The 16,451-nt window shown below is 47.8% G+C and overlaps 1 protein-coding gene across 1 annotated transcript in view; it reads right to left on the minus strand.

Annotated features, from left to right (window-relative positions):
* MTMR4 (myotubularin related protein 4) overlaps positions 1-16,451 on the minus strand; it is a 127,701-nt gene that overhangs the window by 13,943 nt on the left and 97,307 nt on the right. The window contains exon 9 of the mRNA XM_077836511.1: positions 6,324-6,437. Within this exon, the coding sequence (XP_077692637.1) occupies positions 6,324-6,437 (114 nt within the window). The remainder of the gene's footprint in view (positions 1-6,323; positions 6,438-16,451) is intronic.

Raw genomic sequence — 16,451 nt, forward strand, 5'->3', positions numbered from 1 at the left:
CTCTGCAAAGCTGTTGGATCTGCTCAGTATATGGGAGGAGGAGGCTGTGCAGTCCCAGATGTGCTTGAGCATAGGAACTGGGATACCTACAGGACACATTTCTCGAGGCTTGTGTGAAAAGGGCTGTGATTGGCACACGGTGCAGTGCAGAACGAATATAAAGGAGCTGAGGCAGGGTACCATAAGGCGACGGAGGCAAACAGTCGCTCTAGTGCTTCATCTAAGACCTGCTGGTTCTGTAAGGAGCTGGACGCTATCTTTGGTGCGACCCATCGCCAAGAGCTCCATGGATACTTTGGAGGGAATGGAGGCAGCGGAAAGAGGACTTAACTCAGAGGTGGAGTTAGATGAGGATGTGCAGCTCCCAGCGGGGTCGCTCGATGGGGAAGGCAGCCAGGAACTGTTCTCCGCTCCTGAGGTGTCTAGCCAGTCTCAGCAGTCGCTCTCCGGGGAGCAAGCAGCAGGAGGTGAGACTCCTGGTAAGTGGCTAGGGCTTGTGTGGCGCGGAGGTGGGTTCAGGGCATAGAAACGTGGGAGGCTGGCTGTGTCTCGTCTGTGAGCTGGACGTTTCCCTGTGTAGCTAATCAGTACAGTGGAACAGGGTGTCGATGCACATCGAAATATGCAAAACTGCAGCTGCCTCCCACTCTAAGGCCTTGTCTACACTACCAAGTTTCGTCGCCAAAAACTGCCTTTGTCGACCAAACAGTGAGTGCGTACACACTGCGACGTGACTTTTGTCAGGAAAAATGCCCAGTTTTGGTGACTAAATACATCCACCCCAATGAGAGACTGACAACTTTTTCCTCGACAAACTGCCAGGGTAGACACTACACTTCATTTCATTGCTTTAATTGGCCTCAAGGGAGATGTCCCACAATGCCCATCCTGACCGCTCTGGTCAGCAGTTTGAACTCCACTGCCCTGCAGCCAGGGGAAAAAGCCATCTTCCCCTCCCCCTTAGAAGCCCCGGGAATTTTTGAAATTCCATTTCCTGCTGGTTCCACATGGAGAGGTCTCTTTGCATCTTCCAGGTGACCATGGTGGGTCATCACAGCAAACACTCTCCCACTTGGACCACTGCCGAGCTGTTGCATCTGATCAGTATATGGGGAGAGGAGGCTGTGCAGTCTCAGCCGCGCTTGAGCCACAGAAATTGGGATACCTACGGACACATTTCTCGAGGCTTGTGCGAAAAGGGCTATGATTGGGACACACTGCAGTGCAGAGAGAAGATAAAGGAGCCAAGACAGGGGTACCATAAGGCAAGGGAGGCAAAGAGTCGCTCAAGTGCTTCACCTAACTCCTGCCGGTTCTATAAGAAGCTGGACGCTATCCGCGGTGGCGACCCCACCTCCTCTGCCAAGAGCCCCGTGGACACTTTGGAGGGAACGACGGCGGCAGAAAGAGGACCTAACCCAGAGGATGACCTTATTGATGAAGAGGTGGAGTTAGATGAGGATGTGCAGCTCCCAGCGGGGTCACTCGATGGGGCAGGCAGCCAGGAACTGTTCTCCACTCCAGAGGTGTCTAGCCAATCTCAGCAGTCGCTCTCTGGGGAGCAAGCAGCAGGAGGTGAGACTCCTGGTAAGTGGCTGTGGCTTGTGTGGTGCGGAGGTGGGTTCAGGGCATAGAAACGTGGGAGGCTGGCTGTGTCTCGTCTGTGAGCTGGACATTTCCCTGTGTAGCTAATCAGTACAGTGGAACAGGGTGTTGATGCACATCGAGATCTCACGGGAATCCTCCAAATTCGGGAATTTCCCGGAGGTACTCGACAATCCTCTGCCGAGGGTTCCATGGCAGAGCAGCTCTGTTCCTTCCCCCATTGTAGGAAACTTTCCCGCGCCATTAGGCAATCACTTGTGCAGGGACCAAAGTGGCACATCAGCGAGAAGCACAGGGAGCAGGGTGGAAGCCACAAGCATGGGGTAGATGTACCCTCATTTCCCTGCTTACCCCTAGCAGTGAGATGTCTGCTAGAATTACCCACGCCTATGGAAAAGTGTGAGAGAATTTTAGAATTTGTTCCCTAGAATGCTGCACCACGACCCTTGCAAAGAGCGTATGCTCTTTTCCCCATGTGGAGCTCCCCCCCTCCACCAGCCAACACTCACCATGCTTTGGGTGTTTGCAGAGATGTGTGCCTAGCTAGGGTCAGTGAGAAAGTGATGGCAATGTTGCAAAAGGTGTGTTTAATAGAAATGTTTCAATGCTGTGCGTGAATTTAACAATCCCGCTTCTGTGCATTGTCCCCTGTGCTTCACCAGATGTGACCTTCATGAACACTCCAGGCACCCCGTCCGAGTGTCTCCACCAGATAAGAAAGCGCCCACGATGCAGCAAAGACGCCATGTTTCGGAAGGTCCTGCAGTGCTCCAATGCAGAAAAAAGGGAACGAAAGGAGTGCCCGAACAGCAGGACAGAAAAGAGAACTAGGAGTTTGTTAAGGACACTACTGAATAGATGCTTAAAGTAATGGAGGAGCAAACGCAGACACTGAAGTCCTTAATAATGCTGCAGACTGAGCAGATCAGTGCTCGACCTCCCCTGCAGCTTATTCAGAACTCTTTTCCATGGCCCCCCCAACTCCACCCGCACATTTCTTTCCACCTTCTGGGACTTCTCGGTTTCCCCTTTACTCCACCCCCTTGGACAACTTTCACAATGATAGCTGGACCTAACACAGCTGTGAGAGTCTGCCCTTCCCTGCCAAGCATCTGTGTGTTTGCATGTGCTGTTTCTTGTGCAATAAAAGCAAAACTTTTATACTGATAAATCATCTTTTTTTCCTACAAGGTGAGATTGTAGGCACTGCCAATACATGCACAGGCATTTTAATCACTTTATTACAGGAATTTAAGGCCGCAAATGTCACCATTGCCCCTTAGGAAAACTACATGTCATGCAACATTGAAGCAACTCAGACAGAGATATATGTTACTGGTGGTCATTGTCAATGTGCTGCCTCAAAGCCTCCCTGATTCGAATAGACCCCCTGTGGGCTCTGACAGCCCTGGTATCTAGGTGCTCAAAATCAGTGGCCAAGTAGTCTGCCTCAGCACTCTGCCCGAGAAAACCTTTCACCCTTAGCTTCACCGAGATTATGCAACATATAGCATGCAGCTATGACCATAGGAATATTATCCTCAGTGAGGTCCAACCTGCCATAAAGGCATCACCAGTGTGCCTTTAATCTGCCAAAGGCATATTCAACTGTCATCCGGCACCTACCTAGCCTGTTGTTGAATCGATCCTTATTGCTGTCCAGGTGTCCCGTGTAAGGTTTCATGAGCCACGGCTACAAAGAGGTACGCAGTGTCCCCCAGGATCACTATGGGCATTTCAACACCCCCCACTATAATCTTCTGGTTAGGAAAGGAAGTCCCCGCTTGCAGCTTTATGTACAGGCTGGTGTTCCAGAAGATGCCTGCATCATGCACCCTCCTAGAGCACCATGCAATGATGTCAGTGAAATGCCCATGATGATCCACAAGCACCTACAGCACCATGGAGAAGTTCCCCTTCCTATTGATGTACTCCATTGCAAGGTGGTCTGGTCCCAAAATTGGCATGTGTGTGCCATCTATTGCCCCTCCACAGTTAGGGAAACCCATTTCTGCAAAGCCGTCAACTATTTCACGCACATTTCCCAGAGTCACGGTCCTTTGTAGCAGGATGTGATATATTGTCCTGCACACTTGCATTAACGCAGTTGACTTCCCCACTCCAAATTGATTTGCCACCGACCCATAGCAGTCTGGAGTTGCCAGCTTCCACTCAGCGATTGCCATGCGCTTCTCTACCAAGAGGGCAGCTTTCATTCTGGTGTCTTTGTACTGCAGGTCTGGGGAGAGCTCTGCACACAGTTCCAGGAAGGGGCTTTCTGCATCCGAAAGTTCTGTAGCCACTGCTACATCTCACACCTGCATGACGATATGATCCCACCATTCAGTGTTTGTTTCCTGAACCCAAAAGCGACGGTCTACCCTATGCACCTGTTCTGTGAATGCTAAAAACAATCTGAAGTTGATCCTATCCATATCATGCAGAATGTTGGGCGACTGCAAGTCTTCTTCCGTTGGGAACTTCATGATTAACTGCACTGCCATCTGTGATGTCCTCATGAAGGTTAACAGAGCATAGGAGAGCAGTGTGGGATCCATCCCTTCTCACAAAGATGCCGGGGTGCACAGCAAACAAGGGCCGTTGAAAAAATGACACGAAAGAAAGCCCATGGATTGCCGGGACAGAAAGCAATGCATCATGGGACATTTAGCACTGTCCCAAGATGAGCCGCGATCCGCTCCATCGTCCCACAACACCTAGTGACAGAAGGACTGTGGGATAGGTACCCACAGTGCATTGCTCACACTGTCAATGATGGTGCCCCCACTGTGGATGTGACCTGGCAACAGAGGGAGCAAGTGTGAACACGAAACTGCGATTTTTATTATGTTGACTTTTGGGTGTTGACATCACTTTTGTTGACACACATTGGTAGTGCAGACATGGCCAAATGTTTGGCCAGTAAGATCACCACAGGGAATGCAACTTTCGTGAATGTCACCACAGACTTCTGTGCAAGAAGCTGTAGGAAAAAGGCATAGGGGCCAAATACTCTGACTTCATGCCTACCAGGGATTCCCCCCCACTGCCTCCAGGGGAATTCCAGCAGGGGACTTGCGGGTTGTTTCACTCCCTTTGGTGTGAAGGGAGCAGAACAGAGCAGAGAAGCTGCCCTGAACTACTGATTGGGATCCTTTGATCTTTCTGAAATAGTAGGCTTGGCCTTCAGGAGACAGAAGTCAGACAATAGTGCCCTAGAAAATGAAGCCAGCACCTACAGATATTACACGTTGGCTACTGTCCAAGGCAACAGTGGTAAAGAATGTTCACAAAGAGAACCTGATCACATGGCAATGAACAGTGAAAAAATCTGTGTGCACACAAATGGGGTAAGTGGAGGGAGAAACACCTGCTCTCAGCACCAACTGAAGATATGCCCAAATCTCAGTAAGCTTCAGCTACACTGGGTACTGCTCCAGACAGGAAAGCTTGGTAGTCACCAGGGCCCTACTAGTGAGGAATGGGACAGATCTCGTCTCAGTGCTGAGAACATGGGATTTGGGGGTACTCTCCAGTATATGTAGGGTCTTGGTGCCAAGTCCAATAGGCTGCTGGAGCTGCAGCTATCAGCACTGATGTGATTGAGGCCAGAGCTGGTTCAATTGGTGCCAAAGCAGACTGCCACAGAATGATTCTGAGACATCTCTGTCCCAAGGGAGATGAGCATGAATAAGATCCATAAGCCTGCATCAAATGGCTCTGTACCAAACACAGGAGGCACAGCGGAGGTTAAGCTATGACGGCCATTTGTATCAACAATGTAAACCCTGGTCAGGAGATCCTCAGTTAGACACATTAAAGAAACGTTAAGGGCTAGGAAAATGCATAACGAGCATCTCATTTTCAAACCTTGATACAAACCTGCAAAGAGTCACAACTATGGGCTGTAAATTACTAGCAACTAAGGGGAGGCATAGAATTCTACACAAAAACTGTTATAACAATGGCAAGGTTGCACAGCTGAACACTCAGTCAAAAAAGGCAAAAGTTCAGGTCATATCCCCGCCTTAGCTCTGTTCTCTGGTGCGGGTGTATGGTTAGAACAGTCTTCGGGTCACATACCATTTTTCAAATAAAACATGCACCAAGGTAGCATAGGTGTGCTCAGCTGCATGTTGCTGCTTTTCTTCAATGCAGGAAGCTCTGCAGGGTGCCGGGGCTCTGGGCTTTGGCTGCTGGGCGAGAGGACCCTCAGGCACAGGCGTAGTTTGACTTCTATTTGGGGGGGAGGGGGGGGGAGGATGCAGGGCCCAGGCTAGCGTCACACTTTCAGGCAGGGAGCACCACACTGACCCTCTATATAGTATCCGTAAGTATAGCGTGTAGCTGCACACCCCAGAACGGCACTATTTCTGCATAACAGACTTATAACAGCTATATGAGCCAGTAGCACTGGGGCTTCGCCTATGTAGGCTTCTACAGGGATCTCAAATCGCCTTCAAGCTCTAACAGCACCAATGAGGAGCAAGGTGGTACACACAACCTGATTTATAAGTGCTTCAGTAATACCGAGTTAAACCAGGCACGTGCAGAGTTCAGCTTGCTGCCCTCCCCAGGGAGTTGCCATGATTGCTCACTGGAACATGGACATCACACTCATCCTCTCTAATTCCTCAGCTAGCACCACGGGTTGGGTTCATGATATTGTGTACAATGGACTATGAGCAACAGGGCAGCTATTGTAGATTTTTTTTTACCTGTACACAACTACAGGAATCCTTTTCCAAGACCTGAAGGAAGCCACATTCTCCAGCTCCTTGTCAGTGATCCAGACAGGAACTAGCAGCTTCTGAGGGTAACTGGTACAGAGTCTAGAAATAAAGTGACAAGGTGTCAATCAGAGCCCAGCCATGGAATATGCACCTCACTATATTTATGAGGCGAGAACAGAGGAGACCTTCAGGTTTGTCTGAACTTGACTAACAAGAACACAGGCTATGGGTGGTTCTTCCCATCCAGAATTAGGGGTGCCTGGGAGAAAGAGACAAAGGTGGCCCTTAAAACTGGGCTGTGTACAGGGTCTAAACCGTGGAACATGGAACCCCCATACAAGGGATTGTAAGCTAATTTACTATCCAAAAGAGGTACATTTGAACAGGCAAAAGCATATTTTACTCTACATAACATTATAATATCTGAATGTTGCAAATTCAGGGAGAATGCAGAAGGCTAATCAATCCAATGACTCATGTAAACATGCTAAGGATATTAACCAAGTCTTGCGATTTTGGTACATCTGAATCAGACATGACTAGAAATCAACTCACGCAGAAGGGTGTATGCGATGGCCATCATCTTGGCCAAACCACCAGGGACTGAAGCTCCGTAGCTAAAAGCATGAGCTGCTACAGTTTGAGCTAGAGCTCCCTCACTGGGGCTGTTACAGGCTCTCACTCTCTGTAGCCAAGACACACAGCAGGACCTGTAATTAACTAGTGGGTTACATGTGCACAAAACAGTGCATGAAAGATTCTTTCAACAAGCGGGTTTAATCCTAAAAAAGGCAGTTCCAATAGCACAACTATCAACAGAGGCAAAACTCAGAACTCTTTGCTAGGCCTGCAGCTGTGACACTTACAGAGCACTCTCACTTTACACGTCAGTCAGAAAGATGATGCTTCAGCAGATGCACAAAATATGGATTTTGCCACTGTAAACGGTAAGTCTCTGCAATCGTTGGGGACTGTCCGCACACACACAAGGCAAATGCTAAAGTCAGCATTGTAAGGGAGTGAGGCCCTGAGCTAGAGTTTGCTGAAAGCCACGAATGCAAAAACCGGACACCGAAATTCTAAACTAAAGCAGCCTCAGAAGGGAGCAGGAGCGTGCAAGCTGTCTGAGATAGTGTGCTTGACTCAGGAGGCAGAAGAGATTATTCTGTGCACTCAGAAGTAAGGGAAAGTGAGACTGTAAATAGACTCAAGGTGGTAATGGACACAGAGAGTGAAAGAAAACAATTACTGGTTTCAGAGTAGCAGCCATGTTAGTCTGTATTCGCAAAAAGAAAAGGAGGACTTGTGGCACCTTAGAGACTAACCAATTTATTTGAGCATAAGCTTTCGAGAGCTACAGCTCACTTCATCGGATGCATACTGTGGAAAGTACAGAAGATCTTTTTATACACACAAACCATGAAAATCTTTTTATACACACAAACCATGAAAAAATGGGTGTTACCCATTTTTTCATGGTTTGTGTGTATAAAAAGATCTTCTGTACTTTCCACAGTATGCATCCGATGAAGTGAGCTGTAGCTCACAAAAGCTTATGCTCAAATAAATTGGTTAGTCTCTAAGGTGCCACAAGTCAAACAATTACTGTAACTGGTTCTTTGAGATGCAATGCAGACATGTATTCCACTTTGGCGTGTGCATGCCCAGCGCATCGGAGCTGAAGAATTTTGCCTAGCAGTACCCATGGAGGGGCAGCACTCACGCCTTGTAACCATAGCCCCTCCCCTGCGCCCTGACCCCCCTCAGTTCCTTTGCACCTACCTCCAGACTATTCTCTGATGCAGAGTGGATGGAGGGTGGTTGTGGAATACACATTTGCATGATGTCTCAGAACCACAGTTTCAGCAAATAACTGTTGTTTCTTCTTCTGCTTCAAGCGGATGCAGTCATGTATTCCACTTAAGTGACTGACTAGTACCACCCCTCAACCAGGAGGCAGGGTTCGGAGTCCAACTAACCAAGGACTGCAGAACCACCCTACCGACATGTGCATCTGCCCTGGAAGATGCAGTTATGACGTAATGGTTCGTAAATGGACGGACAGATGACAATGTACCAGCCTTGCAAATGCCCACCATTGAGATATCACTGAGGAATGCTATTGACACTGCTTTCGCTCTTGTAGGATGAGCTCGCAATGACGGACGGGGTGTAGCCAAAGCTATTTCATATGTGGTCTTGATACAGGATATTATCAAAGAATCGTAGAGAATATCAGGGTTGGAAGGGAAGAAAGTTCTTTTCAATCTTCCTAGGTCACTCTGGACCCTATCCCTACCCTCCAGCGTATCTACCTCTCCCCCAAGCTTAGTGTCATCTGCGAGCTTTTTGAAGCTGCAATCCATCCAATCATCCAGATCATTAATGAAGATGTTGAATAAAACCCCTGAGGCACTCCACTTGATACCAGCTGCCAACTAGACATCGAGCCGTTGATTGCTACCCATCAATCCCGACAATCTAGCCAGCTTTCTGTCCACCTTACAATCCATTCATCCTATCCATACTTTTTCAACTTGCTGGCAAGAATACTGTGGGAGACCGTATCAAAAGTTTTGCTAAAGTCAAGAGATATCACATCCACCACTTTCCCCATATCCACAGAGCCAGTTATCTCATCATAGAAGGCAATCAGATTGGTCAAGCATGACTTGCCCTTGGTGAATCCATGTTGACTGTTCCTGATCATCTTCCTCTCCTCCAAGTGCTTCATGGAGCAGGTCCTCAGGAGTCCATTTTGATTTTTCCAGGGACTGAGATGAGGCTGACCAGTCTAGTTCCCAGATTCCCCTTCTTCCCTTTTTTAAAGATGGGCACTATATTTGCCTTTTTCCAATCATCCGAGACCTCCCCGATCGCCGGGAGTTTTCAAAGATAATGACCAATGGCTCTGCAATCACATCAGCCAACTCCCTCAGCACCCTCAGATGCATTGCATCTGGCCTCATGGACTTGTGCATGTCCAGCTTTTTCTAAATAGTCCTTAACCTGTTCTTTCACCACTGAGGGCTGCTCACCTTCTCCCCATGCTGTGCTGCCCAGTCAAGCAATCTGGGAGCTGACCCTGTCTGTGAAGACAGAGGCAAAAAAAGCATTGAGTACATTAGCTTTTTCCACATCCTCTGTCACCAGGTTGCCTCCCTCATTCAATAAGGGGCCCACACTTTCCTTGACTTTCTTCTTGTTGCTAACAAACCTGAAGAAACCCTTCTTGTTACTCTTAACATCCCCCGCTAGCTGCAACTCCAGGTGTGATTTGCACTTCCTGATTTCACTCCTGCATGCCCGAGCAATATTTTTATACTCTTCCTTCGTCATCTGTCCAGTCTTCCACTTCTTGTAAGCTTCTTTTTTGTGTTTAAGATAATGAAGGATTTCACTGTGAAGCCAAGCTGGTTGCCTGCCATATTTACTATTCTTTCTACACATCGGGATGGTTTGTCCCTATAACCTCAATAAGGATTCTTTAAAATACAGCCAGCTCTCCTGGACTCCTTTCCCCCTCTTGTTATTCTCCCAGGGTATCCTGCCCATCAGTTCCCTGAGGGAGTCAAAGTTTGCTTTTCTGAAGTCCAGGGTCCGTATTCTGCTGCTCTCCTTCCTTCCTTTTGTCAGGATCCTGAACTCAACCATCTCATGGTCACTGCTGTCCAGGTTCCTACCCATTTCTACTTCTACCAATTCTTTCCTGTTTGTGAGCAGCAGGTCAAGAGGACCACGGCACCTAGTTGGTTCCTCCAGCACTTGCACCAGGAAGTTGTCCCTCAACTCTTTCCAAAAACTTCCTGGACTGTCTGTGTACTGCTGTATTGCTCTCCCAGAAGATATCAGGATGATTGAAGTCCCCCATGAGAACCAGGGACTGTGATCTGGAAACTTATCTGAAGAAAGCCTCGTCTACCTCATCCTCCAGGTCTGGTGGTCTATAGCAGACGCCCACCATGACATCACCCTTGTTGCTCTTGCCTCTAAACTTAATCCAAAGACTCTCAACAGGCTTTTCTCCAGTTTCATACTGGAGCTCTGAGCAATCATACTGCTCTCTTACATACAGTGCAACTCGTCCACCTTTCTCCCCCCGCCTGTCCTTCCTGAACAGTTTATACCCATCCATGACAGTGCTGCAGTCATGTGAGTTACCCCACCAAGTCTCTGTTATTCCAATCATATCATAGTTCCTTGACTGTGCCAGAACTTCCAATTCTTCCTGCTTGTTTCCCAGGCTTCTTGTGTTCATGTACAGGCACCTAAAATAATTAGCTGATTGCCCTGCTTTCTCAGAGTGAATCAGGAGGCCTCCCCTGTTGCACCCTTCTCCTTGTGTTTCCTCCCGGTTTCTCACTTCCCCACTTACCTCAGGGCTTAGGTCTCCATCACCCGGCAAACCTAGTTTAAAGCCCTCCTCACTAGGTTAGCAAGCCTTCCTGCGAAGATGCTCTTCCCTCTTTTAGTCAAGTGGATCCCATCTCTTTCTGGCAATCTTTCTTCCTGGAACAACATCCCATGGTTGAAGAATCCAAAGCCTTCTCTCTGATATCACCTGTGCAACCACGCATTTACCTCCACAATTCGATGGCCCCTACCTTGGCCTTTTCCTTCAACAGGGAGTATGGACGAGATCATGACTTGTGCCTCGAACTCCTTTATCCTTCTTCCCAGAGCCACATAGTCTGCAGGGACCCACTCAAGGTGATTCTTGGCAGTATCATGGGTGCCCACATGGAGAAATAGGAAGGGGTAGCAGTCTGAGGGCTTGATCAGTCTTGGCAGACTCTCTGTCACATCCTGAATTTTAGCTCCTGGCAAGCAACACACTTCTCAAGTCTCACGGTCTGGTCCGCAGATGGATGACTCTGTCCCCCTTCGGAGGGAGTCCCCAACCACCACCACCCGTCTCCTTCTCTTGGGAGTTTTGGTCATGGAGCCTCTACCCCTAGGGCAATGCATCCCATGCCTCCCTTGATGGGGTCTTCTGATCCCTTCCCTCAGATAGCTCTTCCAAACCATTCTCCGCCGTAGTATCTGTGCAGAGAGCTTGAAAATGGTTTCTTACCTCTATCTGCATTGGGGGTACATGCGTTCTCGTCTTTCTTCTTCTGGAGGTCACATGCTGCCAATTTTCTTCCCTGTTCTGCACCGCCCTCTCTGATTCTTCAGCACACTGTGCCTGCAATACCAAATGCTGACTTCTATCCAGATAGATTTTCAGAGAAAATGAAGACTAACATCCACCATATGGAGACGCTGCTCCTACGGAGATGAATGCAGCTTCGGAAAGAACACAGTTAAGTAGTCAGCCTAGTTCAAATGAACAGACACAACAACACTTTAGATAAAAATTTGGGGTGTGGTCGTAAAGTTACTTTGGTCCTTGGAGAACTGCACATAAGGAGGCTCTGCCATCAGAGCCTGCAACCCACAGACTCCTTGTGGATGTTATTGCTACCAGGGACTCAAAAGCGGAAAGGGACAAGATGCCAGGAGTTCGAACGGAAGTCCCATTAAAGCTACTAGAACTGTGTTAACGTCCCATATAGGAATTGGCTCTCGGACCAGAGATGGAGATGAAGAAGCCCTTTTAAGAATCTTGCCACCATGAGATTGGAGAAGACGGGATATTCCTGGAATAGGGGGACGAAACGCTGATATCACCACCAGATGCACTCTCAATAGGCTACGTGAAAGGCCTGATGACTGAAGGTGCTGCAGGTATTCCAAGATGTCCTGGATAGAAGCCAGTGTTGGCTGAATTCTGCAGGCCAATGGCCACACCGAAAACCGCTTCCATTTAGTTGAACAGGCCATTCCAGTAGAGAGCTTTCTACTGCTGAGTAGGACTTATTGAACAACTGCTGCACACCACTTTTCCTCCTCATTTACGCATGAAGCAGCCACACTGTGAGATGTAGGGAGCTGAGCCTGGTCCATAAAGTGTGACTGTGGTTCTGTGTGAGTAGGTTGGGATGGAGAGGAAGCAGTACGTGAGGCGGAACTGACAGTGCGAGAAGGTTGGAAAACCAGCACTGCCTTAGCCACACCAGGGCAATGAGAATGAGCTTGGCCCAATCCATCTTCAGCTGGATGATAACCTGTGGGATGATTGGGCAAAAGCATACAGGAGAGTGAACTGCCAGCTGAGATGTAAAGCATTGGACAGGGAGCCTGGAGAGAGCAGAACATATGACATTTCTTGTTGTCCCTTGTAGCAAACAGGTTGATTGTTGGAATGCCCCAAGCTGCGGAGATTACCCAGACATTTGTTTTCAGAGACCACTCATGGTTTGGGGGAAAAATTCCTGCTGAGACAGTCTATGAGCTGATTCTGGACCCCGTGCAAGTGGTCGGCTATCCGAATGCTCCTCTTCTTGATGCAAAACTGCCGCAACCTGATTGCCTCTTGGCAGAGCATCCTGGAGCATGTTCCCCCTTGCCAGTTCACATAATGCATTGCAGTGGTATTGTCGGTATGTATGTGAACCACTGAGCCCCGATAAGGTGCAGAGAAGTGTGAGGGGAAAGCCGTGGAGGTGTTATTTCTTGACTTTAGCAAAGCTTTTGATATGGTCTCCCACAGTATTCTTGCCAGCAAGTTAACTAAGTATAGGCTGGATGAATGGACTGTAAGGTGGGTAGAAAGCTGCCTAGATTGTCAGGCTCAACAGGTAGCGATCAATGGCTCCATGTCTAGTTGGCAGCCGGTATCAAACGGAGTGCCCCAAAGGTCGGTCCTGGGGCCGGTTTTGTTCAATATCTTCATAAATGCTCTGGAGGATGGTGTGGACTGCACCCTCAGCAAGTTTGCAGATGACACTAAACTGGGAGGAATGGCAGATACACTGGAGCGATAGGATACAGAGGGCCCTAGACAAATTAGAGGATTGGCCAAAAGAAGGCTGATGAGGTTCAACAAGGACAAGTGCAGAGTCCTGCACTTAGGACGGAAGAATCCCATACACTGCTACAGACTAGGGACCAAATGGCTAGGCAGCAGTTCTGCAGAAAAGGACCTAGGGGTTACAGTGGACGAGAAGCTGGATATGAGTCAACAGTGTGCCCTTGATGCCAAGAAGGCCAATGGCATTTTGGGATGTATAAGTAGGGGCATTGCCAGCAGATGGAGGGACGTGATCGTTCCCCTCTATTAGACATTGGTGAGGCCTCATCTGGAGTACAATGTCCAGTTTTGGGCCCCACACTACAAGAAGGATGTGGAAAAACTGGAAAGCATCCAGCAGAGGGCAACAAAAATGATTAGGGGACTGGAACACATGACTTATGAGGAGAGGCTGAGGGAACTGGGATTGTTTAGTCTGTAGAAAAGAAGAATGAGGGGGGATTTGATAGTTGCTTTCAACTACCTGAAAGGGGGTTCCAAAGAGGATGGATCTAGACTGTTCTCAGTGGTGGCAGATGACAGAACAAGGAGTAATGGTCTCAAGTTGCAGTGGGGTAGGTTTACGTTGGATATTAGGAAAAACTTTTTCACTAGGAGGGTGGTGAAGCACTGGAATGCGTTACCTAGGGAGGTGGTGGAATCTCCTTCCTTTGAGGTTTTTAAGGTCAGGCTTGACAAAGCCCTGGCTGGGATGATTTCGTTGGGGATTGGTCCTGCTTTGAGGAGGGGGTTGGACTAGATGACCTCCTGAGGTCCCTTCCAACCCTGATATTCTATGATTCTATGACACATATTGTAAATGGCCTGAAGATCCAACACTTCAATATGTAGTGAGGACTGCTACTCCAACCACTGACCTTGAACTTTCAGCGATCCCAGTCCATTAGGGATGTGTTGGTGACAACAGACCTGGTTGGTAAGGACCAGAAGAAGGGAACACCCTGACAAACATTCTCCAGAAGTTTCCACCACTGCAAGGATTCCAAAACCAGTGGAGGGAGATGGACCAATCTGTCCAAGGAGTAAAGAGTTGGACACTAAAGCGTGCTGAGCCACATTTGAAGGGAGCAAAGATGCAACCTTGCAAACTGGACCACCTGTGTGCAAGCGGATGTGTGGCCAAAAAGCCTAAGGCACATCAGAACTGTCATGGAGGGCTGAGATTGCAGACTGAAACAGAGGTGGTGAATTGCCTGAAAATGGTTTGTTGGCACAAACGCTCTTAAACTCAGAGTCTGTTAGGGCCCCAATGAACTTGATTTTCTGATTAGGAACAAAAACGTCTAGTGTTTAGGATGAGACCCGGATGGTTGAGCAAGCATAGTATAGTGTCAACATGGGAAAGGACTTCATCTCTGGACCTGGCCCTCAGTAATCAGTCGTCTAGGTATGGGAAGATGTGGATCCCTTTCTTCTTGAGGTATGCCATCACCACAAGCATGCATTTGTTAAAAACCCGAGGAGCAGAAGAGAGGCCATACGGAAGCACTGTATACTGGAAATGGCGCTCCGCTACGACAATTCTAAGGGATTTTCTGTGGCTCAGCAAAACTGCCACGTGAAAGTAGTAGGCATCCTGATGGTCCAGGGCAGCAAATCAGTTGTTCTGAGAGAACGCAGGGAGGATTGTTGATCAAGTGACCATTCAGAACCCCATGTACCCGATATAGGTGTTGAGGCTGCGAAGGTTGAGAATGGGTTTTAGTCTTCCACCCCTCCCCCTGATTTGGGCAGCAGAAAGTAGCAGGAATTGAAACCCTGACCCTGGTGTTCTGGTGGATCCACCTCCACCGCCCCCAGCACCATCAGAGAGCACACCTGCTTGAGGAGCAGTATCTTGCGAGAGGGGTCCCTGAAGGAGGATGGGGAGGGATGGAGAAGAACTGGATGGCACTGCTCGATCAGATGGTGCTTAGGACCCAGCTGTTGGTGGTGATTGAGCCCCAAGCCTTGTAAAAGCAAGCCAACCTGTCCCTAAACAGGGACAGGGAAAAAAGAGAGACAAATGGAACACTCCTCCAGGTCAAGGAGTCAAAATGAGTGCTGGGACATGTGGGAGAGGTTTCAAAGTAGCAGACGTGTTAGTCTGTATCCGCAAAAAGAACAGGAGTACTTGTGGCACCATAGAGACTAACATTTATTACAGCCCACTTCATCGGATGCATAGAATGGAACATATAGTAAGAAGATATATATATACACATACAGAGAAGGTGAAAGTTGCCATACAAACTGTAAGAGGCTAATTAATTAAGATGAGCTATTATCAGCAGGAGAAAAAAAACTTTTGTAGTGATAATCAAGATGGCCCAAACCGGACAGTCTCTATGCAAAAGAATAAATGGACACAAATCTGACATCGGGAATCGTAACATTCAAAAACCAGTCGGAGAACTTCAACCAACACTTTGGTCAATGTACATTGACCAAACAGTTTTCCTATCCCTTGAAACTTTGAGATTTCAAGATTTCTCCCTTTCGAAGGAGAAAGAGCCCAGAATAGCCAGTAGCCTAGTAGTCAGGGCACTCACCTGGAATGCGGGAGACTACAACCTAGGGGAGCGTCCTGACCACCAGACTGCTTGTTATTCTGGGCACTTGCTCTCCCTCCCTCCCCATTCCCATAAAAAAAACCTTTGTTCTGATTAACTGACATTTTCCCTTTTTAACATTGTATTTATTAACAGATCCATTCTTTTATAACAAATCATATTTAATTTGCTTTACAGATTAAACAGCGATAAGCTTAGTATAAACACAAAGATATCAACTGGCCCATGGGAAGTCCCTGAAGCCGTACTGATGAGACCTGCTACTAGTCACTTTCTTCTACTTTACGGTATTGATCACATATTGTGACTGATGCTTTTCTATTCTGTCTTTCTCTTCTGCCATGTCAGTTGACTGTGTTGGTTCAAGTCTTTCATTATCTCATGTTTAGGTCCAAATTTCTGATTTTCTTACATTTAGATGCATAACCTGTTTGTTAGTTGTCCTATCATAACTTTTACACAATATTTAGCTTTGTTCCTATTTCCTTATCTATTTTCCTTATTTTAATATCTTAATTCTAAGTTTAATTGTGACTGTTGTTGAAGGGGTTTCTCCCTTTCTCAGTATTCAAACAGAAGTTCTCAAACTCCTGGTTTGGTGGCCAGTGATGACCCTCTTCCAGCAAACTCCAAAAACTTCCACCA

This window comes from Eretmochelys imbricata, chromosome 17 (assembly GCF_965152235.1).
Source record: "Eretmochelys imbricata isolate rEreImb1 chromosome 17, rEreImb1.hap1, whole genome shotgun sequence".
NCBI lineage: Eukaryota > Metazoa > Chordata > Testudines > Cheloniidae > Eretmochelys > Eretmochelys imbricata.